At 33.5% G+C, this 27,027-nt stretch overlaps 4 protein-coding genes and 1 non-coding gene across 7 annotated transcripts; 3 read left to right on the top strand and 2 right to left on the bottom strand.

Moving 5' to 3' along the window:
* Nucleotides 1–387: 387 nt before the first annotated feature.
* LOC108812505 (receptor-like protein kinase 7) lies at nt 388–3,736 on the bottom strand. Its single transcript, XM_018584783.2, has 2 exons — nt 1,047–3,736; nt 388–957 (listed from the first exon to the last, which is right to left on the bottom strand). The coding sequence occupies exons 1-2, from the start codon at nt 3,604–3,606 to the stop codon at nt 605–607; spliced, it is 2,913 nt and encodes a 970-aa protein (XP_018440285.1). The 5' UTR covers nt 3,607–3,736; the 3' UTR covers nt 388–604.
* Nucleotides 3,737–9,186: 5,450 nt separating this feature from the next.
* On the top strand, nt 9,187–11,580 carry LOC108810681 (phosphoglycerate mutase-like protein 1). Its single transcript, XM_018582778.2, has 9 exons — nt 9,187–9,635; nt 9,734–9,841; nt 10,003–10,082; nt 10,207–10,309; nt 10,438–10,512; nt 10,650–10,738; nt 10,828–10,947; nt 11,051–11,095; nt 11,214–11,580. The coding sequence occupies exons 1-9, from the start codon at nt 9,480–9,482 to the stop codon at nt 11,233–11,235; spliced, it is 798 nt and encodes a 265-aa protein (XP_018438280.2). The 5' UTR covers nt 9,187–9,479; the 3' UTR covers nt 11,236–11,580.
* Nucleotides 11,581–15,546: 3,966 nt separating this feature from the next.
* Nucleotides 15,547–15,631, bottom strand: LOC130499295 (small nucleolar RNA snoR69Y). Its single transcript, XR_008938174.1, has one exon. It is a non-coding gene; the product is annotated as a small nucleolar RNA snoR69Y (small nucleolar RNA).
* Nucleotides 15,632–16,782: 1,151 nt separating this feature from the next.
* LOC108806156 (phosphoglycerate mutase-like protein 1) lies at nt 16,783–23,300 on the top strand. 2 transcript variants are annotated; one of them, XM_018578193.2, is made up of 9 exons: nt 16,783–17,122; nt 21,011–21,136; nt 21,240–21,319; nt 21,713–21,815; nt 21,990–22,064; nt 22,160–22,248; nt 22,539–22,658; nt 22,809–22,850; nt 22,935–23,300. In XM_018578193.2, the coding sequence occupies exons 1-9, from the start codon at nt 17,060–17,062 to the stop codon at nt 23,011–23,013; spliced, it is 777 nt and encodes a 258-aa protein (XP_018433695.1). In that variant the 5' UTR covers nt 16,783–17,059; the 3' UTR covers nt 23,014–23,300. The 2 variants fall into 2 exon arrangements, with proteins under 2 accessions (XP_018433695.1, XP_018433696.1); XM_018578194.2 differs by having other exon boundaries at nt 22,930–23,300.
* Nucleotides 23,301–23,822: 522 nt separating this feature from the next.
* LOC130499165 (uncharacterized) lies at nt 23,823–25,857 on the top strand. 2 transcript variants are annotated; one of them, XM_056993128.1, is made up of 5 exons: nt 23,823–24,029; nt 24,775–24,910; nt 25,102–25,239; nt 25,307–25,428; nt 25,502–25,857. In XM_056993128.1, exons 1-5 carry the CDS (start codon nt 23,986–23,988, stop codon nt 25,656–25,658), a joined length of 597 nt encoding a protein of 198 aa, XP_056849108.1. In that variant the 5' UTR covers nt 23,823–23,985; the 3' UTR covers nt 25,659–25,857. The 2 variants fall into 2 exon arrangements, with proteins under 2 accessions (XP_056849108.1, XP_056849107.1); XM_056993127.1 differs by having other exon boundaries at nt 25,499–25,857.
* The last annotated feature ends 1,170 nt before the right edge of the window (nt 25,858–27,027 follow it).

Raw genomic sequence — 27,027 nt, 5'->3', positions numbered from 1 at the left:
GTCTGCATTAAGGTTGCCTATTACGGGCATTGTGCATGTGAACACTTGTTACGCTTCTTCCATCTAATAAGAAAATTCAAATGCATTATTGTCTGATAGTGAAAAACAGAAGTATCCGGTGATTCTTTTTTTGTGTGTTGGTCAAAGTAGGCAACTATAAGTACTGAGACTTTAAGAAATTTATTCTTTGATTATTCTGAACACTACACGATAGTAATTTTCAATTTCATCATCATCACAGATTCATAACAAGAACTCAATTTGGATTTGGTTTCATTTTGAGAAGTCATAGTGTTTGGCACTCAATACTTTTATCAATTGAATATCCATTTCTCTTAGCCAAGTATTGTAGTTGATTGTTGACCTTCATTAACTAAGTCCAAAACCTCATACAAAAATTCTATCATTACAAGAAACAGTTTACATCAGATATCATTACATTACCTAAGGTTTCATAACCAGGACTAGAAACACATTCTCCATCAAAACCTTCTTATGTCGTATCAAATTCAGATGATCCACATTAGCCCTCTTTCTCTAAGTTTCATACTGACCCAAAAGAGTGAGAAAGACTTGGTCCTTCATCAACTTATTTCTATGATCTTCACATCACCTCTTTACTAATCACAATGCCCATCAATCTACAAGGTTCCGCCTCCTCGATCATCTGAACCACACTCCGCATCGTCGGCCTTCGTCCAGGTTGTCTTGCGGTGCAGAGGATTGCAACCCTCAGCATCTTGACCGCGTCTTCTCTATACATTTCTCCTATGCTCTTGTCCACAACTTCCATTATACTATCTTTGCTATTCAGATTGTTACTAACCCAATTCACTACGTCTTTGCTCTCTCCAAACTCCGCCTCTATCGGTTTCTTCCCCGTGACTAGCTCCATTAACACAACTCCAAAGCTATACACATCGCATTTCTCATTCACTTTCGACGAGTATCCATACTCTGTAACAAGAAGGGCTTTGATGTTAAAAAAAAATGTAATGCAACACTATAACAAGCTGATAAACAAAGAAGTTAATAAGTGTCTTTACCTGGAGCTATGTAACCATATGTTCCGGCAACGACATGAGTTGACTCTAGACCACCGTTCTTGGCCTGAAGAATCTTGGCAAGACCGAAGTCAGCAATCCTAGGCTTGAATGACTCATCTAGTAATATGTTACTAGATTTAACATCACGGTGAATCACCGGTCTCTCGTATCCATGATGCAAGTACTCCAGCCCTTTCGCTGCACCAAGAGCAATATCATACCTCGTTTCCCAACCGAGATTCGACTTCTCACACGAGTGAAGGATGTCCCATAAGCTCCCCTTAGGCAAGTACTCGTACACCAGCAAGCTCGAGTCATCATCGCTAGTGATGCTACAATAGAGTTTCACAACGTTCAGGTGCCGTATTGAGCTTAGCGTTTGCACCTCTCTTTCAAACTCTTTAGATCTTCCTACGTTTTCCTTGAGAATCGGCATCGTGCTGCTGAAGTTCTTCTGAGTAAACGTGTCCGTGCTACTACGGCGAATGTATTTGACAGCTAGCTCTTTACCGTCACCGAGTACTACTCTGTACACATCGCCGCAACCTCCTCTACCGATCAAGTTCTCTTCTTTGATCGAACCGATGATATCATCTTCAGTGAAACTCATCCTTCGGAACGACTTTATACTCCAAGATTCACGTCTCATGGTTCGCTTTTCCTTCTTCACGGTTTTCTTGAGGTACAAGAAAAGCACAAGAGACGCGATCAAGATCAGTAAACCGAAAACAATGCACAGCACGAATACGCGAGTGTCTCGATGATGCGATCCTGAAGAACTCGTGCACCGGTTAAACGATTTGATCGTCGTGCTGCAGAGTCCAGGATTGCCGTCGAAGCTACCGTTATACGATGACAAACTCAGAGGGACACGGCCTGATAATCCGTTGTTCGAAAGATCAAGAAGGCTAAGCTTTAGAGACGACAAGCTCTCTGGTATTCGCCCAGAGAGCTTGTTGTTCGAAAGATTCAAAGCATTGAGCGTCGGAAGAGATCCCAGCGTATGCGGGATCTCTCCCGACAACTCGTTTTGAGCCATGTCCAGCTCACTGAGCATCGAACACGACCCGATGGAGTCTGGTATGTCACCGGAGAAGCCATTGCTCTGCATCTTTAAACTGCTAAGCCCCTTAAGCTTCCCAATAGAGCTCGGAATTTTCCCGGAGAACCGATTATCATTAACCTCGAGTTTAGTCAGAGCCTCAGTCTCACCGATCTCCTCAGGCAGCTCATCAGAGAACCTGTTGAACCCTAGATACAACGCTCCTAGCGTTTTCGCATTCTTTATATCGGCTGTGATCGGTCCTTCGAAGTTGTTGTTAGCTAAGTCGATGATCTCAACTTTCGGTAAGCCCCAAAGCCCGGCGGGAACAGTTCCGTTGAGTAAGTTATCATTAACTCTGAAACGTTCAAGAGTTATACAGTTGCCGTATGATTCCGGTATGGACCCTGTGAGATTGTTTTGCAGGAGGAGAAGAGCTCTCATCTTCCCTCTCTTGCACATATACGGAGGGATCGGTCCGGTTAAGTGATTCTCGGACGCATCGATGCAATCGAAATCAGAGAGCGAACCGAGCTTCTGAGGCAGAGAACCGGTTAGGTTGTTCGTGTAGAGAGAAAGATTCACGAGATTCCTGAACTCGCCGAACTCCGGCGGAATCTCGCCGGAGAATTTGTTTTCGAATAGCTGCAGAGAGACGAGGTTGATCAGAGATCCGAGCTCCGATAAATCTCCTTCTAGGTAGTTCGTGGAAGCGTCCAAGAGAGTCAGGTCCGTCAAGGATCCGAATCCGGGAGGAAACTTCCCGGTCAAGCTGTTGTTGTAAACCTCGAGCTGCCGGAGTTTGGTGAGCTTCACGATCTCCGGCGGAAACTCTCCGGTGAGACCGCTATCGGAGATCTCCAGGTTCCGAAGCTCCGTCAAGTCTCCGATCGATTTAGGGATGTTACCGGTGATGCTGCAGTTCGACAAGTAGAGGGAGGAGAGATTCTTCAGAGTAACGACTTTATCTGGAAACGGCGTCGTATCGAACGGATTGTCTCCGAGGCTCAAAACGACGAGACTCGTCGCGTTTTGTAGAGATTCCCACGGGAAAACGCCGGAGAACGCGCTGTTGTTTAGGTACAGATACTGTAACTGACTTAGAGAGGAGAACTCGGGGAAAAGTCCCGAGAAGAGGTTGTTGCCGAGATCCAAGTAGGTGAGATTCGTGCAGTTGTTGATATCGGTTGGGATGGGGCCTGAGAGGGAGTTGAATCCGAGGGAGAGTTTTCGAAGACTCTTGAGATCGTCGCAGAGGGAAGCGAACGGGAAGGTTCCGGATAAGGCTTGGTGAGAGAGGTCGATCTCTGTGACGGAGTTTGTGGAATCGCAGGTTACTCCGGTGAATCCGCAGTGATTATTGGAGTTTAGCTTCCATGAATCTAAGACGCCAGGGTTTGAGGTTAGGAGCGATGATTTGATATTGAGTAGGACTTGGAGATCGTCGGAGGAAACGATGGAGAACAGAGAGAAGAGGAGTAAGGAGAAGAATCCTAAATTCCGAGACGCCGGAGACATGTTGTGTAACTTGTGTTAACTGGAAGCTTGTTTCTTCACATCTGAACTTTTGTCGGAGGGAGAGTGTTCGACAATGGCGGGCGCGAAAAAAGGCTTAGCAACTGAATGGCTTTGCCACTTTGAAGCAAAGTTGCCATTAAATATTCAAATTTTGGCTTACCTTGTTAATTTAAAAATCATTTGTTTTTTTGTTTATTTTTTTGTTTATTTATCAAAAAAAAAGACAATGGCGTCATTGTTCTTAGATTAAAGAAATGCCTATATAAAACTAAAACCATGTCCATAGGAATATGACTATCTTCTACTTAACAGAGGACCGACCAGCAAAACGTTCTTGTTAGAAACCTTGGTCACAAACACCTAGTTATAGAAATTGAGTGCAATGTTTAATGTAATTGTTTTTCTCATCATATTGAAGTTACGTCAACTGAGCAAAACCATATGTAAAAAACAAAACCAATTTTTAATTTGGGGAAAAAAAGCAAAACCAAATTGAAAGAAAATTACATTCAAGAATTTACTAATTTGTATTGTAAAGATAACTTTTGTCAATGGGCCACTGGGCCCCGATTTTTTGGCTTGTCGATTGTTTTCGGTTTGATCAAGATCAACGAAGTTTCTACGGATCTTCATGTGTTTTCACATTTGACTCGTCAAAAGCGTTCGAAGCTTCATGGGAAAAGAGAAGAAGTGGAACAAAAAAACAAACTTTAGAGGAAATAATTTCTTCGATATAATTAAAGCCAAAGAAAAGACAAATTCTTTTTTTTTTTAAGATTTACATTTTTTTTTTGACAAGTGCATGCACATGACGAGAAAAGGTACTTATCAACGAATACATGTTGGACTTCACTTAGCTCTTTTTGTGAAACAAAAGTTTTCAAATACTTTCTTTTTGTTAAAAGTAAAATCTTGCGATATTAAAGCTATTTGCTTTTTTTTTCATACGATAAGTACTTAATTACTTTACTAGGTGTCTTCCTTCACCATATGCAGTAAAAAAAATTTTACAATATGTTTTAACAGATAAATATAAATTATATTTAATTTTTTTATTAATATTGTAAATTTTCTTTTTCTTATCAATATTTTGGTATAAATTTGATTTAACTAAACATAAAAGTAAAGATAAAAACAATTTTGTTTATTTTAAATTATATTTAAGAATATCTATGTATATATATTTAAAATTCTAATCTTAGATAGATTTTCTATCTATTTATTTTAGTTAAATATATTAAATAAATATGTACAAATTGTATAATTTTCAAAAATTAAAACTAAACAATACTTATAATTTTTTTAGATATATATAAGAAACTAATGATTTACGAATTAATTTTATAATTTTGTAAAAAAATTGTATACATTTTTGAAAATTTTATAATTTTAAAATAAATAATTAAATCATATTTCGAAATTTAGATGCCATAGTTGAATATATTTATTTTAATGATGATTTATGTGTTATTACCATATTCTAAAAAAAAATCAAGATATAAATCGACAATAAATATAATATATGAGTTGTTACCATATTTTAAAAAGTTTTACCAAAAATGTAAATTAATATTAAATGTAATTGACCATGTCATATTAATCTATAAGCCATTTTATCAATTTTAGTAGACATATCATATTATTTTTGTGAAAATGATTGTAAAGATGACCTGTGGCAAAATCACTTCTCAAATATAGACTAACAAATTTATTTTAGATAAAAGCTAGCAAGTTACTGAAAAAAAAATCTTTCCATTCATGTAATCCAAATGTGACAAGAGGAGAAGCAAATTAGCAATAGCGAATGCTACAACCACCCGGTTCTCATTTTAGAAATGCATGTAAATATGACATAAAGTGGATATTTATCTTTCTATTTTGGATTTTACAGTATTGTTTTCTATGTTTTATAATAAGTGTCATTTTAGATTTTTTATTTTGTTTCAAAATAAGTGTCATTCTACAATTTTCAATTTAATTTGTATATAAATCTATTTTTATTTATTTGGATAACTAATAGATTTTTATTTAAATTATTCTCATTTAATTAATGATACATTAAATAGGAATATATTAATCTATTATATAATTTTTAAAATTTCAGTGAAAAATGTAAAAATAACACTTATAATAAAATAGAGGGAGTATAATCTAATTTTTTCATGGTTTTCATATTTCTACTTCCTTTCGTTATCACCAAAAACCTATATAAAATGGTTCCCAGGTAAAAAAATTTACAGCAGTTTAGGTATAATATATAAATCTTTTTCGTACTATAAATCTCATAATATGTAGTGCAGCTAGATACTATATCCCCAATCAATTAATTAACGAAAAGAAGATGCTTTTTTGGTTATTCGCCTAGAAGGAAGAGAGGTGTGAAACCCGCCATAGTTGACTTTGAATGAGAAGCTTTTCACTGGTGAGTCGGTAATAGGCCTGGGTACAAAAACCGGACCCGAGGACCCGAACCGGAACCGACCCGAAAAATCAAAGTATCGGGTTTACTCGGTTCTTCAGAAATAACCGTTTGGGTCCTAAACTGTTGTATCCGAAGAACCGGTATCCAACCCGACCCGAACCGAAAACCGAATGGGTATCCGAAGATATCCGAAATACAATATATATTTCAAAATATTATTTATAATTATATGTATAATTATTTTAATTTTAATTATAAATTTAATATATTAGTTATTTTCAATAATTTTGTGTATTTTCGGATAAAATATTGTAGTTTGGATAGAAGTACTTAAACAAAACTATGTCAAATGAGTATTTTTGGTTATTTTTTGGTACATCTGAGTAGTTTGGATACAAAATACCCGAACCGAATCGGGTAATATGATTATTTTGGGTACTATTATCCGAACCCGTTACAGATACATTGGTTATTCGGTTATTTTCAGGTTCCTTTACATCAGAATCGAACCCACCCGAACCCGGAAAGATCCGACTCGAACCCTATCCGAAATTTTATAATACCCGAATGGGTTTTAATTTCCAAACCCAAAAAACCCGATACCCGAAAGAACCGATACGTACCCGAATGGGTACCCGAACGCCCATGCCTAGTCGGTAATACCACGTTTTTGTACTTCTTTATATCAAAAGATTATCTCCAAATCCAACAGATTTTGAGGTCCCAGTATGGCCACACGTGTAATCCTAAGGTGGTTATGCTTATGGCATTACACCAAAAATGTTGTAATAACTAAGAACCAAAATATCTTATAAACTAATTGTTACTCATTTTAAAAATCCGACTACAAAGCGAAGTACATGGAATTTGCGAAGTCTAAACCAAAAAAAAAAACATTTTTACATAAATGGATTTAAGTTTCAGTGTTGCTTTTAAATCGACGTGCCAAAATAAACAAAAAATAATCGAGAAAGAAATTAAATTATTTTGCAGCTTTGACAACACCAAACAAATAGTTACTGATAACTCGAACGTATTATTCCACTCAGAAATATTGGATTTGCTAGCATTCCTATATGTGCTTGATATTCGCAAGAGCCATCTCTGCACTCAGAATATTACCACAGGGTGCCAAATATTCGCAAGAGCCATCTCTGTACTCAAAATAATACCACAGGGTGCCAACATTTAAGCTATACTATTTCGAATTTATAAAGATATTTCTAACTCCACTTTATTTTTTACTCTAAAATAAAGTAAAATATATAATAAAAGTATTCTAATCAAATTGTATATCCCATCTGGAGTTTACCCCATTTTATGGAGTTTATTCCATTTTATGGAATAATATATTTTGTGGTTCATTAGAAATAAGAAACAAAATAGGATTTGAACATTTTAGTTCTAAACCTTTTTATTCCGTTTCATTTAGTAGCTAAGAAAAAAATTAAAATAACCAAAATCTCATTCTCTCCCATTTTCTCTTCTTATTTCTTTCTACTCTTTCTTAAAAACTAGTTTTAGTTTTTGTCTTAGTTATTTCACAAATAACCTCTTAAAAAATGGAATTTTACATTATAGATGCTCTTAACACACCGACGAAGATGCCAACATGTAACCATTCTCTTTTTCAGAAAAAAAAATATGTAACCAATCTCGCTAAAGTTGCATCATCTATCTTGAGTTGAGTTGACTGTTCGTATTATTAGCTTAACGTACGTTAGTATGCAATTAAGGCCCAGAAACATGTGAACACTATGCTGGGCTTTACCGATGAGCTTAAATAACCCAAAAATTAAATGCTATACCACACACACGAAAGCCCATTTTTTTACAAGAAAAAGAAAAAAAAAAGTTTTTTTTTGTGCGAGAAAAAAAAGAAGAAGAATTAAAATGCTTTAAGAGACTAATGAGAAGTTGAGAACGTGGTCGCGTAGGGAAGGAGTTGAAAAGTATCAGCATCCATACGTCGCATAAGCCAACATGACCATTTTTAAATCTACGTATGAATATAATACTGGTACGTATGTGTACTATCCAAGAATTTCCGTGGCATAAGTTTGAGAACAAGACCATGGGACTGCCCGGAAATAGTAGAGTAATGAAATATGAAGAACGTTGGTTTGCTCTAAGTCGAGTTTCCTCTAAGTCAGGCTAAAATGAATCTGCGACTTGAGTTTGCTGGGACCCAAGATGAATAAAAAAAATATCAAGAGAATTATTCGATTTTGAGATCAAATGGCGATCCATGAAGTTAATAATTAATATTTTGGATTTCTTTCGAAGTGTGAAATAGAAGAGTTCATATATAACATAAGAGATTTACTAGTTTTATTATATACGGATATATAAAAAATAAGAAAATAACTATGTTTTACTGTTAATAAAGGTTCTAGATTAGTCATATATTTAGATGTGTGAGAAATTTATAACTACATTGAAAAAGAAAAATATAAAATCATAATTCGACATGTATTTCACGACAACGATCTTTAGCTCAACAGCGACTGAATAGAAAAGTTTCAAAGCTAAGCGAGTAACGACTAACGAGTAGGACCTTCCAGTTGATCAAGGCAATATATTAACATTTTCTGTTGGAATTTTTGCGATGTCTTGTCTCCTTTTTCTACGTAAACCGATCCATATTTGGCTCTAAGATCCAAAGCTGGGAAATTATCGGTCACTACGTACAATCCAATTTCTCGGAAATCCATAAAAGCGAACTAAAAACTAATAAAAGGGCAAAAAGAAATATTTTAAAAATTTGTATCGTATAATGATTCTATTGCGAGGTACATAAATTGACTAAATTTTCATATTCCATTGCGAGGCACATAAATTTGACTAAATATTCATGATCATATATTATATGGTTTCTTCAAATCCATATACTTGTTATAAACAAATCAACTGCTTATTTACGTTCATTGCGACTTAAGGTCTTTAATTCCCTCCTTTTGTAGAATTGTTATATTTTACGTAGAGTGATTTGAAATAGGCTCGTCAAGTGAAGAATGAGTCAATGTTTGACTTGTAATTGCATGAGAGTTTACGTAAGATTCGACGTTCACATGCGTGGTCTTGAATATTTCAAGTATATAAATAAGATAGAAGAGAATCCATCATTTGCCCACCTACATAATCATTTAACTATAACCTTGATCAAAGGAAACCCCTTAAGATCCTATTTTCAGCTAAAATACATTCTATTTGAAAGGTTTGATATTTGCAATTAAAGTTTCTAGTATATTTTAGTTGGTAATGTTCTCGTTACTAGTAACTAATAATATAATGGGATAAACATGTTGTTAATAGTAGTTTCCTATTTCTTAGGAGTTTAGTATTATCTCTATCTTTACCTTGCTAGACAAGGATATTCTGGGTTGTATATAAACAAATGATGTATCAATAAACACACGCTTTCATAACATATTTCATAATATTCTTGTTAATGTGTTTGTATAGACGTATATGTAGATATATAAATGAATGTATATATATATCCAGTGAAACCATAGCCCAACTGTTTCTTAAAGAAAACATTTTATGTGTAGAAATGGATGCAAGATTCTTGTACCCCTTGGAGAGCTGTAAAATCATCCACCTGGTAAGTCTCAAATCGTTAACGAGGCTTATAACTACGACATGTCACTTTACTGTTACATTTTTATACGTACTAATCATTTGTATTATCTTTAATTCAAGTTGCGACATGGACAAGCGATGCACAATGTAGCAGCCGAGAAGGATAGGAATGCGTTGTTGTCTCCTCATCTTTTTGACGCCCCACTTACTGATCATGGTCACCAACAGGTAAACAGCCTTAATTTATAAACATGTAACCTTAATGCATCGATCAAATTTGCAATAATAGTATGCCCCTTTAGATCTATTACTAAACGTGGTCATCCATTATAAATTTATAATGCTTATTGATGTTATATTATTTCTAATCGTTTACTGCTTTTTGAAAGGTTGAGAACCTCCGCGAACGTGTTGTTTCAAGCGGGATACTAAAGAGAGTTGAGCTGGTTGTAACCTCTCCCTTGTTGAGGTAAATATAGATTTGTATACAATTAAATAATGAAGACTTCAAAGTTGAATATATGCGTGTGTTTATATTTCTTTATTTTTTATAGTGACTTGATTGGACTGATCAAGTATTCGTGTATATACAGAACTATGCAGACCGCGGTTGGAGTTTTCGGAAATGAAGATAAACAACACAATATCACAAGTAGCCCTTCCATTGTGGCACTTGAGGTTGCTCGAGACCGTAATGTACGATTGATACATGTAGAAATGTCTTGTATATTCATCATCGATTAATATAATATAGACGCATGTGAAGAAACAAAATATCCCAATTTTAGTTTAAATAATATATATGGATATGTATGTGCATGCAGGGAGTACGTCCTCCTGATATGAGAAGAAACGTGAGCGAGTATCAAACTCTTTTCCCCACCATTGATTTTTCTCAGGCAAATCACGTTTCCTTCATTATTAAATCTTACTTTTGGAAAACTAACATATGTCAAGCTCTCTCAGTATTTTATTAAGGAAACACATGTGTAAATAATATATATGGATATGTATATACATGGTGCTCATATTATAGATAGAAAGTGACGAGGACAATCTATGGAGGCCGGATGTTCGAGAATCCGAAGAAGAGATTTTGGCGAGAGGGTTAGAATTCATGAAATGGTAACCCTTAGAATATTATAAATATAACTTTTTGAAGTATAAATATCATTAGTATATACTTGGATAATTGATGAGTTGTCTACAATTAGGTTATGGAAGAGACCAGAGAAGGAGGTAGCAGTTGTTAGCCATGGCATAGTTTTGCAGCATATGCTGTATGTGTTCGCAAACGATTGCGACGACTCAGTTAGACATGAACTTTGCAAGAGGTTATTAAATGATTTTTTTTTTTGCAGCTTCGCCCACCTTGTTAATTCATTGTATAATTATCTTTGGTTGTCAAGACTGTAATATGTTATATGTTTCTTACAGGTTTGCTAATTGCGAAATTCGTACTGTCGTGATTGTAGACAAAAGGTTAGTATGATCTTAATTAATTTATTTATTCAATAGTTGTCCATTACTTTTTTTTTTTGACTAAATAATTGTCCATTACTTAACTTTTCATTCCTGTTGTTATGCTTTTACTTTTCAGCCTGGGTTCTACAGAAGACTGATTCCAAGGAGAAAGTTTCAAAAGATTCTATATTATCTGAAGAAGTTACCTACAATTTATTTTATTGTTTTATTCTTGAAGTTCACTATTGTTAAGTTGATCAGCTTCTTCTAGATACGTGAATCCCTCGCATATCTACTGTTTGTCTTTTGCATTCTTTTAAGAGATGTACTAAATAAAGTGAAATTAAACTCACATGATATAATATTAAAATCAAAGACTTATTGGTTACAAAGACATATAGTCTCCAAGTTTTGTAAAAAAAAAGGTTTTGTTTTAGAGTTTATATCGAGAGATGTTGTCGATGAGTGTAGAATATACGGTTTACTTGAGTAAAATGAAACTGGTAAATAAGAAAAAAAAGTAAATTAAATAATTCAAGTAATGATGTGAGAAGAAGTTACTGAATATGCATGGTTTTTGATCTAGTCATCTACCAATACATTTGATAAAAGTTTACGATATATATATACATATATATATATATAACACATAATCAGTGTTATGATATTAAAACAAAAAGAAATTCAGATAACTAAAAACCATTTCACATGGCTTTAGTTTTTGTTTTTATTTTACGTTTTATGGAAGTGCATGGCATTATGGTGAAAATATTAGTGTTGAAATACTATCTAGTTTTTAAGACCAATTCCAATGTATTTTGTTATATTTTTCTTCAAATAGAGTATTTCTATAATATAGATGGAGTTAGTTCAAATGTACTTTTCTATAATATCAATCTTCAAATTATAGAGTAAAAAATAGAGATTATATTTTTCTGCCAAATATAAAAGAAAAAATTGCAATCTCTATTATCAGTGGAGAAGTGACAATGAATTAAAGTGAAATTACTTCTAAATGCTATTATAGAAACAAAAATAATTAATGAGTTGGAGATGCTCCAAGACTACTAAACCATTTTATGTTGGGATAAATAACGTGAATCCAACATAAAATGAACCCAACATAACCATTTTATGTGAAATTAAAGTGAAATTACTTCTAAATGCTATTATAGAAACAAAAATAATTAATGAGTTGGAGATGTTCTAAGACTACTAAACCATTTTATGTTGAGTTCAGGTTATTTATCCCAACATAAAATCCTCTTTATATTAAAATAGGAGCATTTTTCAAGAGAAACCTTTGGTTCATGTGTTAATAACGAAATTGCCATTTCTTATGTGGCACAACCACAATCATTCTCACACCATCTATTTAACTACCCTCTTTTTACTAGAAGAATTACAAATCATGCCATTGTACTTTGTTGGTAGCTCATTAACATATATTCTCAACTGCATAGTATTCAATTTAAAAAAACGACTCATTTGTTGAAACATTACATTTACTAAACAACTAACCATTTTAGGGTCCGTAAATAATTAGACTAGAACATGAATCATAACCTGACCAGTGCCGGTTCTGAGATATTCATGGTCCAATACGAAATATAAAATCGAGGCCCTTAGATAATATAAAAAAAAATCTGTCGATAAAAAACTCAAATCTATAATAAAAAAATTATAATATCCTTAAAACTAATAAAAATTATCAGTTCTTAAATATAGACCTTGCATTTTTTCCTGCAAAATCATCCATCAAACTTTAGTAATCAAGGTTCTTGATCATATTATTTTCAATCGCCAATATAACCAAACTATTCAATCTTTCTTGTGACATAGTTGACCGCAAGTAAAACTTTATCAACTTCAGCTTCGAGAAGCTTCTTTCTACTGAGGCAACTGAAACCGGGATTGCAAACATTACTAGATAGGCAATCCAAATTTAACTTAGAAGATAATTATTCTAAATCAGTTATTTTCTTTTTTTTGTCATCATAATACTTTTCCTTTTTTACTTTTTAATTTACTCATGTTTAATAACATAAAAGTATGTCCACCACCTTCCTTAATCCTTACTTATCGACAATATATAATATAGTACATGTAACAAAATTTCTATGTTTATAATTAATATTAATGGAAAAACTAGGCCCTAAAATTTTACAAAATTAATAGGCCACATACGGATGTTTCTAAAGTTTGTGGTCAAAGCCGGCACTGAACCTGACAACATGATTATTATGTTGGTCACCTAAACATGAATCATCTGTGTTCAGGAATAATTCAGAAACTTTAAATAATTCGTGTTTGGTAGAAACTGCTTGGCTCCGAAATTCAGAAACATTTACGTTAGTATTAGCTAATTACATTCACATAGGAAACTTACTCCAACCATGACATGATCTATTGTTTTATTTTTTACGAATTTCGCGTTGTATACAACTTGATATGTTCACGATGAAGAAGAACCAGATTGTTTCAAATGTGATTGTCGTGTGATATCAAATAAGATTCGGAAATAGTTAGACCATTCAAATGTGATTGTGGTGTGATATCAAATAAGATTGGACAGACCATTAAGTTTTTCTTATGCTATCTTTTGTAAGTTGTTCTCGATTCCTACAAAACTATAACTATTAATTCACGATGAAGAATAACCGGATTTCAAAATTATTTAATGCCGGTTTATGGTATTTGATCGTGGAATGTATTTAGAATAATAACTTGGCTACGTCAGTCCGTTAAATATGTACGATATGCACTTTTTAGTTAAGGATAGTATATATATTTACGGAGAAGAATGTCGTCTGTATATATATATATATGGTCAACATTTATTATTTAAAACCCACAAATTCCTTTATATATGGTGAACATTTATGGTGATTGCGCAAGTTAATACTACATTTTATAGAGAATATTGTAGGTATTACCTTGGTGATACGGGAATATTTATGGTGATTGCGCAAGTTAATACTACAAGTTAATGCGCAAGTTAATGACCTATCTATGGTAAATACGGACGAAAATATTAGGCATTGTTTTAAAAGTGACTGGCAAACTAATTCGATATTGCCTTGGTGATTACTCATATGTTCATCATATATATCATATCGACAAAATAGAAAATTTAGAATACAAGAATTTATGTTGATTGCGCAATCAACATACTGCATTTATTCGATACCATTTATTACCATTGACTACGGTGATATTCACCCCTTTTTCAATTTTTTCCCCTTTTTTCAATGTAGTTCCTATATAAATAAAAACAATGTGTGTTATTTTCCATTCACTTTTCGAGAGCAAAAAACACAAATAAAACAACATGGCTGCAATGAACAATGTCTCTGATCTAAAGCTTTTCAAATCCATGTGTACTAAACCTAGAGTAAGTATTCCACCTATGATTAAAAAATTACTGATTTATTTAGTTTTATATATTCTGAAATTTTATGTTTTGAAATTATTATAGTAACGTTGTCAGTAAGTGCGTCGCATATGGAGCATTTGCTCATATTTTTCAAACCTTATGGAATTCTAAAGATGCAAATGTTGTAATCTATGTCTTACCGTTTTGGTAAATTAATTGGGGAAAAGGTAATGTCTTGCACTACTTTTAAATATTGTAATATGTTTGAGCTATTATTACGACAATATTTTATTAACATTGTTTTCTTCTCATATAAGGTCGCTTGAAGAACTTGACTAACATCGTAGGGTTTTCAAAAATCATTTTCGAACCCAATGATGTTCTAGAAATCGATACTTTTAGAAAGAGGTTAATTATTTCCTTTAGTAGAATAATTAAATAAGTCTGTATTGTTTGGTAAACTAATTCTTTTTGATGTCTCTCTATAGGATTGAAAATCAGGAGTTCTGAAAAAAACTTTCATATCATTTGATGTTTTATTTTTCTGTTATTATATATGTTTCTTTAATTGTTACAATGATCATTTTATTATGAAAATAATTATTATATTGATTATGTTTTGTTTTATCTTAAATCATAATACATTTATTTTAGTTATTGCTTACTCCTATTGTTTTTCTAACATAAAATAGACTTCAATTGAACCTAACCAATTATACAAACTCTAAAAAAAATAAGCATACATTATATTTACATTTACATTTTTTTTGTTTTATTGGATCAGAATATATTAAAACTAATAACAATCTAGACTAACTCACTCCGCGCTGGGCGCGGATTATCACCTAGTCGTTTATTACAAGACATGGTTTATGGAACTCGTAGGACCTATAACCTCCTACTACAACATCACTTTACCTCTCTCATCTTCCAAAATCCAAAACATGGAAGAAACTCTCTTTAAGCACTAGATTTTAAGATCATGAATAAAAGGAATAAGTTTTACAAAGCATTTATTTATTTATTTACTTTTTGACTAATAACAAATATTAGAAATCTTTAGCAAAAAAAAACAAATATTAGAAATCAAGAATCAAAGGCTCAGATATATGTATGAACATAGTTGGACAAAAGGTCTCATAGAGCTGGGATTATGTGTTATCATCATCGCCGTTAGAGCACGAATCACACAAATAGTACCTAGTGCTTTAGTAGTCTTGAAGCATCTCCAACTCATTAATTATTTTTGTTTCTATAATAGCATTTAGAAGTAATTTCACTTTAATTCATTGCCATTTCTCCACTGATAATAGAGATTGCAATTTTTTCTTTTATATCTGGCAGAAAAATATAATCTCTACTTTTTTTACTCTATAATCTCTATGTTGGGATAAATAACGTGAACCTTTTTACCAAAAAAAAAAAAATAACGTGAACCACTGGATGGAAGGTTGTTTAGTTTTTGAGAAAACTACGCTTTTATTATTCCGGGTATACGTTTCCATATATATATATATATTTGGGGAGAATAACCGGAAAATACATCGTAGATGTTCGTCCACTAGCTAGGAGAAGAAGAATCAGCTCAAAGAACCTTTTAGCTGGCTTTCATATGCTGTTTTGGGAACGTGTTTTTTTTCCTGCACAAAGAAACAATGGGTTTAAAGCAGTTGGGAATAGTAAGAGACTAAGAGGTTGATTGGACATGGCTGTAAAAAATTTAGAAGAATCAATATTTTTTCTTAAGTTTTTTTATGAACCACTCATGATTTAGCTTTAAAAAATGTTCTAAAGCAAAAAATTAGAAAAAGCAATATTAATTCTGAAAATAAGGTTTTCTAAAGCTTTTATTTAATGTTTTGGATATCTTTAAAAATAAATCAGAAACAAAAAATTAAAATCACGACCAAAACATACACAGCCATGATTCGGGAAGAGTTCATATATGAGTTAGTAGATGGGATTATATGTGGATCAAATCTCATATATATATTTATAAGTGTTATATTATTGGTCGATGCGAGAAAAATGGGAATGAAGTTCTCTTTTGTTTTTCCTGACGCAATTGTGGGATCAATTAATCTCTTCCTTCTTATGTCTCATGGTTTTATACTCAAGCGGTTAGTGAACTTCTCCGTTATGGTTCAATGTAATCTCCAGACACAATGACGACATGTCGTCTACCCATAACCCTTTCGTCACGTTTGGTGTTGACAAAAACGGACCCACCCACCCAGTCAATACGGGGAATAAAGATGGCGTGATACCTACGCTAAAGGTGGCTGCAGTGGAAGTGCATGTGTATATATATATATATGATGATCATCACTAGAGTTATTAAACTGGCAATGTAAATGTTATTAAACTGGTAGTTATTATTATTATCTTTTTGCTTAAATTTAGCTGAGTAAACAAGAAAATCGTTTTATAACAAACTTCTTCACTCTCAGCCTCTTCCTCTTGTTCTCAAGTTCTGCAATTCTATTAGATCATATGATCATGTAAGGAAGAAGAAGAAGAAGAAGAATAAGAAGCATGAACGACGATATTGAATTTGTAAATACTGGGTAAAGAGTTCTTAGATAGAGAAGTGACTACCTAAATACATGGAGTTGGTTGGAGGTCAGCCGCGACGCCTCGCATCTCCCGAGTTCAAAACCCTTTATTTGGTTAGTCTTGCCATTTATTTATTTCAATCTCTATCTAATGGAATATGTTAGCTATTGGCTACCTTTAGGGTTAGCTTGCTTTCAGAGACTACCTTTTAAAATTTTATACATAATCTGGTCTGGTATATTTCATCCAACGATCATATATATAAAACCATTCCAATAGTTTTAAAGAGCGATCATAACTAGAATCTAAGAGTTGTGAACGATAAATTACATATGTCCCTTAAATATGGAAGATTGAAATTTAGAACTCTACATAACATCAACCGGGTCCGGTCCGACAAGTGAAGTAAAACATAAACATGTTTATGTTCCCTAAAAATTAACAAATAATTTATATACACATTACTTTGTGTTCAAAAAAAAATTATATAAACATTATTTATAAAAAATATTAAAATATTTATTAAATTTTCTACATCTTCCAAAATCAATAGTTTTGAATTCTGAATCTTCACATACACCACTGGAGCTTTCTCATCGTTACAAACAAATAGGGGTGGGCATTTCGGTTTAATTTCGGGTTCGGTTTGGGTTCGGTTTGGTTTGGGTAATTTGGGTTTTATAAAACTCAAACCAATTAAAACCAAAGTAACTTTGGTTTGGGTTCGGTTTGGGTTTAGTTCGGTTCAGTTTAATTCGGTTTGGTTTAGATTTATTTTGGTTTGGTTTGGTTTTGATGTACTTTGGTTCGGTGTAGTTCGGGTTGGTTATAAAATATGATAGCATTAGTTTTATTAAAATAATTAACTTATAAAAAAGAATGGAAATATAAACTTTGTTAGGTAAAAAATCCATTACTAAAAGTCAAAAACAATGTATCCAAAAACTAAAAGTACCAAATATGGTCCAACTGAAAACAAATCTTAATTAAATTATAAAGCCAAGCATAAATCAAAAACCCAATTTAACTGTAAAGAGAAAGAAGAAAAATCCAGACGTCTCTTTTATGCCACCAAGAATAATCTGCAACAAGACAATAACTTAAAGATAATAATCGTTCAAACCAATATCCATCTCTTATATAGACTAAAGAGCCAGTATAGCATTATATAAAACTAATATAACCTTAGCAAAGCTTACCGTTGTACGCTTACAGAGACGGGTGAAGCTCACTTTCATTCTGAGATTGAAGATGAAACTCTAACAAATTAAAAAAAAAAATTAGTTCATATGCGGGAGATTGTGAGACATTACTCAATTAGGATTCTTAAAAAAAAACAAATTAAAATACCTGAATCCATGAATTGGTTTTCTGCTTCTAGATTTTCAAGAGTCTTTATTGCTTCTGAACGAAGTGATGCACGTAACCAGTCTTGGGTCAAAACCAACGCTTCAACCATCTCAGGAGTCAAACAACTTCGATACTGGTCTAAAATACGACTTCCAGTGCTAAAAGCACACTCAGATGCAACAGAAGATACTGGTATAGCAAGAACTTCTCTGGCCATTAGAGACATAATTGGGTATTTTGAGCTGTTTGTTTTCCACCACTCTAAAAGATTAAATGGAAGCCCCAAGTCGTTTTCAACTGGTTCATACAGCTCGTCTTTAAGATACTTGTCCAGCTCGTTTACAACTTCTGAAGTTGTTCTTTTAGCAACCATAAACTTTGAAAAGGGATCATCAAAGTTGTCATCTTCCATATCCTTACATTCTTGGCTCGACTCGGTTACATTCTCACCATCACGAGCAGCAGAATCTTGTAGATTTAAAGTGTTGTACCGATCACTATATACCTTGAATATTCTCCCCAAAAGATCCATCACCAACTTAGACATTTCTTTGCACTTTGTATTACCTCTTCCATAGATAAGTTCAAAGCTGTACTCCGTGAAAACCATTTTGCGACGAGGATCAAGTATACCAGCCACTATTAATAGCTTATTGATCTTCTCAGTACCTTCCCAATATTTATCAAACTTAGCTGTCATTGCAGAAGCCATCTCCCTTAAATCAACGTCTTGACTATAAGACATATTCTCCACACTTGACTGAATTTTGCATATCTCATTATAGCAACCATTTGAAGTTATTTTTATAGAAGAAGAGAAGGCTAAAGTTGAGTCATAGAAAGACTTCAAGAACTTTACCATATGCCGCGCTTTGTCCCAGTCAACAGTTGTTGGAGGTCCTTTCCTCACCTTCCCATTAGAATCAAGTTCTTTGAACCATGCATCATACGGCTTATCCATATCAGCCATCTTTTCAAATGCAGTTCGATATTTAAGTGCACTTCTCAGCATCAAGTAAGTTGAGTTCCACCTAGTAACACAATCCAATATCACACTTCCTCTTGTTATCTTCTCAACATCCACCCAACGCTTAAAAGATTCTAGTCTTGAAGTAGAAGACCTCACATATTTGACAGCATTACGAACACTTATTATGCTCTTACTTATATCATCCAACCCTTCATTGGCAATCAGATTCAGTATGTGTGCACAACAGCGTATGTGCATAAATTCACCATTCATCATCAAAGCATCATTGTTCTTTTGGAGCAGCCGATCTTTCAAAATGCTGATTGCTTTATCATTGCTGCTTGCGTTATCAAGTGTGATAGAAAACACTTTCTCAATACCCCAATCATCCAAAGATCTTTTAAATTGGTTTGCAATGGTCTCTCCTTTATGATCAGGAATAGGACTAAAACTAATAATCCTTCTATGCAGTTGCCAATCCATATCAATGAAATGAGCAGTTATAACCATATAACTCAAAGTTGTAATAGCAGTCCATATGTCGGTGGTAAAAGAAATTGCTTGCTTATTGAGGCTTAAAGTAGTCCTCAATGCAGTTTTCTCAGCATTATACATACCAACAACCTCCCTTGTAATTGTTCTTCGTGATGGAATAGTAAACCAAGGAATAACAGTCTCACAAAACTGTCTGAACCCTTCATTCTCAACAAAAGAAAATGGCAACTCATCCATGATAATCATTTTCACTGTTGCTTGCTTGCACACGACATGATCAAAAGGTTTAGTCATACCAACACTTTTACCACCATGAACATTATTTCCACCACTAGACAAGTGTTGTTGAGAATCAGATTCCAGCGAATCTAAATAATCTTTGCACTTCTTCATGTGTGACATCAAAGTGCTAGTTCCACCTGTGGATGGACATGAATAGATCTTACCACAGTAATTGCATGAGCACTTTGATTCATCATCTTCAAGTTTAGTAAAAACTTCCCACGCCGGTGATCGTGATGGTAGTTTTCTTTTTGGCTTTGGCGGTACTGGTGGAGAATCAGATTCCTTTCTTTTACCGCTGGCCTTGTTTTTGTTATTCATCTACACAGAAAACATAGAAATTGTTAATTAAATAAAAAGAATCAAAGAACATTCAGTTAATTTACGTGAGTTTATTTACTATTGGAGAAGATGAACGAGACAGACGGCTACTTAGAGTCTTAGATGCTTATAGTTTTTAGGTTTTTTTGTACAATCTTTAGGTATTAGGATCAGAAATATATATAATAGTATTATTTGAATTATATTTGGAATTTTTTTTAAAATATATGGAAGTTAAGAAAAATGGAAAATTAACTTTAACTAAAATTTACAATATGATAATATATATATACATATGTATTTAATATTGGATTATCGGTTTGGTTCGGTTTGGTTCGGTTTAAACCCAAACCAAACCAAACCGTTCGGGTTGAGTAAAACATGAACCAATCGGGTTACATAAAGAACACGGTTTGGTTTGGTTCGGTTTAACTTCGGTTTGGTTGGTTCGGTTCGGTTCGGTTTGGGTTTTTTGCCCACCCCTACAAACAAATCCTTAGGTTGATTATGAAACAGTACTTAAAGGTAAACTGTAAAATTGAGGGTTATATTTTAATGTGTGTTGGACCGGAAATGGTTAAAGGTGAGGCATGCACAAGGAATCCACAATGTAGCATTAGAAGAGAAAGGAGGGACAGATGACATAGGTGATCCCCATTTCTCTCCAAAGCTTTTAGATGCACCTCTCTCTCCAAAGGGTATAAAACAGGTGAGAAGGAGATAAATATAATTAACTAGTTCTCTTAGGGATTAATATATACCTTGAGATGCACTGTTGTACATAAATATGAATTCCCGATATAATTTTGCAGGTTTCTGAACAGCAGAAAGAAATACTTAAATCAGGATTAATAAACACCGTCCAGTTAGTGATTACCTCTCCCCTGCGCAGGTACTGCTACACCTTCCTACCTTTTCGTACAGACCTCACAAACTAATTCAAACGAGTTTAACACTTTTGGACAGTTGACCAATTTGCGGACATGATGATTTGACAAAAAATGCTAATAACTATATTTTAAATAGTCATTTCTCGGATTTTTCCGTTCATTTCATTAAGTAATACTGTTTTCTTTCTCAAAATGACCATGTCCACCATAAGATAACTTTTTGGACACACTCCACCATAAGATAACTATTTATATTTATTATGTATAAAATTAAATTAAAATATTATTTTTAATTTACCAAAAAAACAGTAAACAAATTGATTTTGTTTTAACTTCTAAGACCAGCAAAATTCGCTACTAAATGGGTTAAATGTGACAATTTTGTTCGATTTCAGGGCAGTGGAAACTGCAGTTGGAATATTTAGGGGACAAAAAGTTATAAATCAATCGGACAACTTCCCTCCAATTGTAGCACTTGAGCTTTGTAGAGAACGCATGGTAATATTCTTTACTTCCCAAAACTTCTCAAAACGGTAGATACGTTATAAAAAACTATAAATTAATATGAGTGATTTTAATTATATCCCAAGACTTTGGCTGAAAGATTACTATATATTCCAGTAAGGTATGTAGATGAAAACTATGCACTCTGATCCATTGCTCTGTCCGCAGGGACTATATCCGTGTGATCGCAGAGAAAGTATAAGTACCCGTCGTATTTGTTTCCCGGAGATCGACTTTACAATGGTACGTATAGTTAATCTTACACCAATTCTTAGAAGTTCAAAATGCTCTAGTTTATTTTCGGATTTTGATAAAACTTATTTTTATTTTGGTCATAGGTAGAGAGTGATGAAGATGCTCTATGGAGAGAAGAGGAAAGGGAAAACCTAGAAGAGGTTTCTGCTAGAGGCCTTCGCTTTCTCAAATGGTCACCACCCTAATTTTATTTTCTCTGGACTGTCGCAATTGTCTTTCTACTAATCACAAACTAGTTGACAAGAAAAAACACAAAAACTAAACTTTAAATAGATATAAGAAGTCTCATTTAAATGATAATATTCATATTACATAAAAATTCTAGTGAGTCTTCATGCTTAGATCGATGATTCAAATTATGTGGAGGTATGTTGTACATTTTTATAAACATAGATCAGAATAATGTTATCATGTACATGGTACAATCTATGTCTTTATCAAAATTCCAATAAAAACATGTAGGTTATGGGAGAGACCAGAGAAAGAAATTGCAGTTGTTAGCCATGGGATTTTCTTGCAACAAACACTTCGTGCCCTGCATGAAAAAGTTAGCATACCTCTAGAAGATAGTCTTCTCACAAGGTCGACTATACGATTCCCCAAACTAATTAATCAGCTTCTTGTTAATTTATTTGTTTTAACGTGTAATTAAAACCATGGATCCTTTGTCATCGTACGTATATTTTGTAAGTATAGTAAACTGATTTCATTTATCTCTTTTCTTTTGTTTAGGTTTGCCAATTGTGAACTACGGTCAATCCGGATAGATAAGAGGTATCTAAAGATAGCTTTTAAGAAATGTAGGAGTTTTGAAGTATAGTGTTGTTTCTAAATTATGTTCACCGATTATAAGTGCAGTGACATGGAAGTACTAACGACCTATAACTGTAGAAAAAACGCGGCTCCAACTTCAAGTTCCCTTCACACGCTTGAATAAAAGCCATTCGTCTGAACTGTGTTTTTATGTTTGCATGCCATGGACTTAGCGCTTGGAACCAGGGAAGCAGGCCACATCCGAATCTGGTTACCACTAACCTATAGCCTATGCGAGGGCAGACATGCGTGTGAAACTCTCTCTCTTTTTGTTTTTCTTGATTAATGTTTTACTTCCTGGGAATCTCTCTTCTTAATTTCTTTTACTTATGTGTGATAGAGTACTTTAGCAAAAATGATCAGCTTAAGTTTGTGGTTCCGTTAATATTATATACATATTTGTCATTCCAATATGTGGTTGCAGTTGATTTTCTTATATGAATGCATGCATCATGTAAGGGAAAAATACTGAAAACTTATAATATCTGCTTAAGCTTGAGATGTTTATCTAAAGCTTGACTGATATATGCCAACATTAAAAGGAAACTCAAAACAAAAAAAAAAACTTATTTTGCATTTTTGCAAAAATTGTAAGTGTAAAGAGACTGAAAAGGTTGGTCCATTTGTTTAAAACCAAAAGGAATTTTGCTATGCTATAGTTGGACAATATATGAAAATACCATATTTTTATATTCGAAGATAAAAAAGAAAAACAGATTTCATTGATTAAAAAAAAAGAAATCCCTAGAAAGTAAAACATACATAATTTGAATGAGATTTTTATGTATTATAAAAAAGAGACTAATTGCAATTGCGCGTGTACGACAATGAGAGAGTAGAGGAGCGTGGCACGAAGACATTAATAATACAAAGTGACGTGGTTATAAAGTTTGGAAAGACGCCAAATAGAAAAGTCATTTATCAAAATTGTTAATCTATAAGAGTTTGGTTCAACCATATTCATAATTTTCATCTCTCAAAGTCGGTCCGAGCAAAACGATCATTACTGTTAAAGGTCTCTCCTCTGATCGTCTTCCCACCTTCTTCTTCATCTGATCTTTTTTATTTCTTTCCGTCCTTTTTGTTAAATCAAACGATGACCACTGAGACCGGAGAAATCAGCATCGTGTGCAACCACTGGTATGTTTCCTTCCCCGACACAATTATCTAGATCCTTAACTCGGTTCTGTTTTGCTTCCCTTGATTGTTTATTGGTGATTGACTTTACTATTCATCCGTTTGTTTTTGGGAAATTGGTCGGGTGATTTGCAAGTTTTTATTACATTTTGTATGTCGGATTGAAGACACTTTATGAGCTGCGTGATCCATTTTGGTTCCTGTAGTCTCTAGAATCAGCTAAGCGTGTCGGTGATTGGATTATATATTGCAGAAAGAGTTGATTTTTATTTGGTCCATCTACTTAAATGTTGCTTTTTTTCTTTTTTGCCTCTTCCCTTAAATTCATTCATGATTAGGAATTTACATTTGATGTTTTGTAACAATTCCATTGTGAATTTTGGAATTCACTTATTCAATTACTTTGATCTGGTTGGTGTTTACAGATTTATCATTCTGATTTTTGTTTTCACCCTTGCTAGAATTTTTTTTTTTACTGTTTTAACTTTGCTTTAGCGTAACTTTGATGGTTTGAATCGTTTCTAGAGGGGTATGTATGTATGTGTGCTTTGTCCATTCAATGTAGCGTTGAGTCTGCTGAGAGAGTGAGACTGTTTGATGAATGATGTAGTTCTGATTGTTATCACTGAACCCTAATTCTTTTTTTTTTTTGGTGTGATCAGTGTTAGCATATACTTGGATGGTTGATCCCTCCATGAGTGTACCTTATTAAGCTTTAGCGTGTACTAACAATCCTAATGTTTTCCAGTGACAGAGACATTCCAGCGCAAAACATCGATCTGCATCGTGTACATTGTGCCCGGAATCTAGAGAAATGTAAGATTTGTGGTGATATGGTTCCCAAAAAACATGCTGAGGAACACTTCCTCAACACACATGCCCCGGTACACTGATTTTTTTTTCTATTTTTCACCACTGTCTTTTAACTGTATTCTGTTTTATTGATTTCTACATCTATCATCTTTGATATGAGGAATTTCTCTTAGTTTGCATCCATGAGAATATTCAACACTTTGTATAGTTTCATATGGTGTACTTTCTCTTATGATTATTCCTATTGAACTGCATTGAGAAGGTACCATGCTCGATGTGCAAAGAAACCATAGACCGCGAGGCTTTTGATAGTCATGAAGGAGAATTTTGCCCCAAGAGGATAGTGACGTGTGAGTTCTGTGAGTTTCCATTACCTGCTGTTGATCTTGCTGAGCATCAGGTATATCCACTGATTTTTACCTGTTTTCTCTCTGATTATCTGATTCGCTCTGTTTTATTTAAATCAGGAAGTATGTGGCAACCGCACGGAGCTATGTTATCAATGCAACAGCTACGTTAGATTGCGAGAAACATATAGTCATCAAACCAAGTGTCCTGGTTCTGTTCTCAACAATGTTGATTCATCCAGGTACATTTTCTGATTCAAAGGCTTAGTATTTTGGTTAATCTCATGTCCTGATGTGGATTATAATGTGTAGAAGGGTCCCAAGAGCAGCAGAAGGAGGAGATGGAAACGGCTGGAGGAGAAGAGACGGGAACGGTTTTTCTAACAAAAGGCTTTTCTTCACGATAGCCATAACTGGAATAGCTGTCTTGATAGGATCTCTGTTCTTCCAGAGGAAGCCTGAGGGGAGCTAAGAAGAGACAGACATAGCTTGTGTGTAGTTCCTGTAAATTTTCTAAACCTCTCTTCAGACAGATTCGAAGGAATTGGTTTTCTATACATTTTGATGCTTACAGAGACTAAGAGATGTTCCTCCCAAAAGATTGTTTTAAGCTGATCATCATGAGACTTTCTTTTATATTTGGTTTCAATAAAAAAGAGATTTCGGGTTTATTTTGTTTTGTGGGCTTTTGTTAGTTTGGGCCTTTTAAAGTTTGCTTTGGGCTTCTTAAAAGATGAAAGAAATTAATCAAAATTTGGTTAAGGGAAAGAAAACTAGTGTGTTAACCATAAAATTTGGTTAACACACTAGTTTGTGTTCCAAAAAAAAAAGGTTAACACACTAGTTTTCTTTACCATCAACCTGCACTAGCAGCGTATTAGCCATAAAATTTGGTTAAAATGTCAAAATTATATAATCACGGTTTTGAGATATCTATAACCTTTATATTTATGTCTTCTATTGGTGAGATTTATTAACTTTTAAATCCAGTTAAGAATTTTAATAATAGTGACATAAGTGATATGAAATCTTTACATTAATTTTATTGCTTAGTAAATGGCTTTGACCATTTTTAAATATTCGATCTTGTAAATCCAATATATTGAAGAAAAAAATCAAGGAGAAATCTGAATACGTAAGAAGTTGATTTAATATTTAAAGTAGAAGACGTTTCTTTTGGAACTCATTTAAACTAGAAGACTAATTCTTAAATTTCAAGTTAAAATATTTTCCTAAGATAGTAACAATATAAATGCGTAAATGCCTTTGACTAATCATATTTTTTCATTTATATATATTTGATTTTTGAGGCAATGTCTCTGTAAATTTGTTTCTTTAAAGAATGATCATTAATTGAGTCAAAACTTTTATTTACACAAATAAATGCTTAACTTAATTATTAATTGATTTATTTACAATTTTTTATATACAAATTTCGTTGTTGTTCTATTCAGAAGTATCCCAATGTTGTGTTCAGATAGAATATAGTTTCCTTGATGTATTGTCAATGATCCATACTCCAGATGAGGCAGCCGCATAACAACTTTTGCTTCAAGCATTAGCATTCTTTATATTCCTTCTCCTGTTCGTGTGCATTTATACATATATGTACATCTTTACGGTATATATTGTTATTTTTTATACGGTAATCTCATCGCATACGGTACGTACTTAAGGTGAACTCTTTAATTATGAGCTTCGTTTATGCAAGTCACCATAAGGTATTTGTATTAACATACGTCTTTCATCTGATATATGCTTTAAGTATTGGTTTTTATGCATATCCGAAATAAACATAGTCCTATCGATTGGTGTCACCGTCAAGAAGTCGAACCAGTTCA

This window comes from Raphanus sativus, chromosome 8, assembly GCF_000801105.2.
Source record: "Raphanus sativus cultivar WK10039 chromosome 8, ASM80110v3, whole genome shotgun sequence".
Classification (NCBI taxonomy): domain Eukaryota; kingdom Viridiplantae; phylum Streptophyta; class Magnoliopsida; order Brassicales; family Brassicaceae; genus Raphanus; species Raphanus sativus.
This window is presented reverse-complemented; position numbering and strand designations above follow the sequence as displayed.

Coding starts and splice junctions, on each gene's coding strand:
- LOC130499165 (XM_056993127.1), top strand. CDS start 23,986: ATGACCACTGAGACCGGAGAAATCAGCATCGTGTGCAACCACTG. Junction 24,030..24,774: donor AGCATCGTGTGCAACCACTG/GTATGTTTCCTT, acceptor AATGTTTTCCAG/TGACAGAGACATTCCAGCGC. Junction 25,429..25,498: donor AACAATGTTGATTCATCCAG/GTACATTTTCTG, acceptor TATAATGTGTAG/AAGGGTCCCAAGAGCAGCAG.
- LOC108812505 (XM_018584783.2), bottom strand. CDS start 3,606: ATGTCTCCGGCGTCTCGGAATTTAGGATTCTTCTCCTTACTCCTCTTC. Junction 958..1,046: donor ATATGGTTACATAGCTCCAG/GTAAAGACACTT, acceptor TTCTTGTTACAG/AGTATGGATACTCGTCGAAA.
- LOC108810681 (XM_018582778.2), top strand. CDS start 9,480: ATGTGTTTGTATAGACGTATATGTAGATATATAAATGAATGTATATAT. Junction 9,842..10,002: donor CTGATCATGGTCACCAACAG/GTAAACAGCCTT, acceptor GCTTTTTGAAAG/GTTGAGAACCTCCGCGAACG. Junction 10,083..10,206: donor GTAACCTCTCCCTTGTTGAG/GTAAATATAGAT, acceptor GTGTATATACAG/AACTATGCAGACCGCGGTTG.
- LOC108806156 (XM_018578193.2), top strand. CDS start 17,060: ATGGAGTTGGTTGGAGGTCAGCCGCGACGCCTCGCATCTCCCGAGTTC. Junction 17,123..21,010: donor AGTTCAAAACCCTTTATTTG/GTTAGTCTTGCC, acceptor AAATGGTTAAAG/GTGAGGCATGCACAAGGAAT. Junction 21,137..21,239: donor CTCCAAAGGGTATAAAACAG/GTGAGAAGGAGA, acceptor ATAATTTTGCAG/GTTTCTGAACAGCAGAAAGA.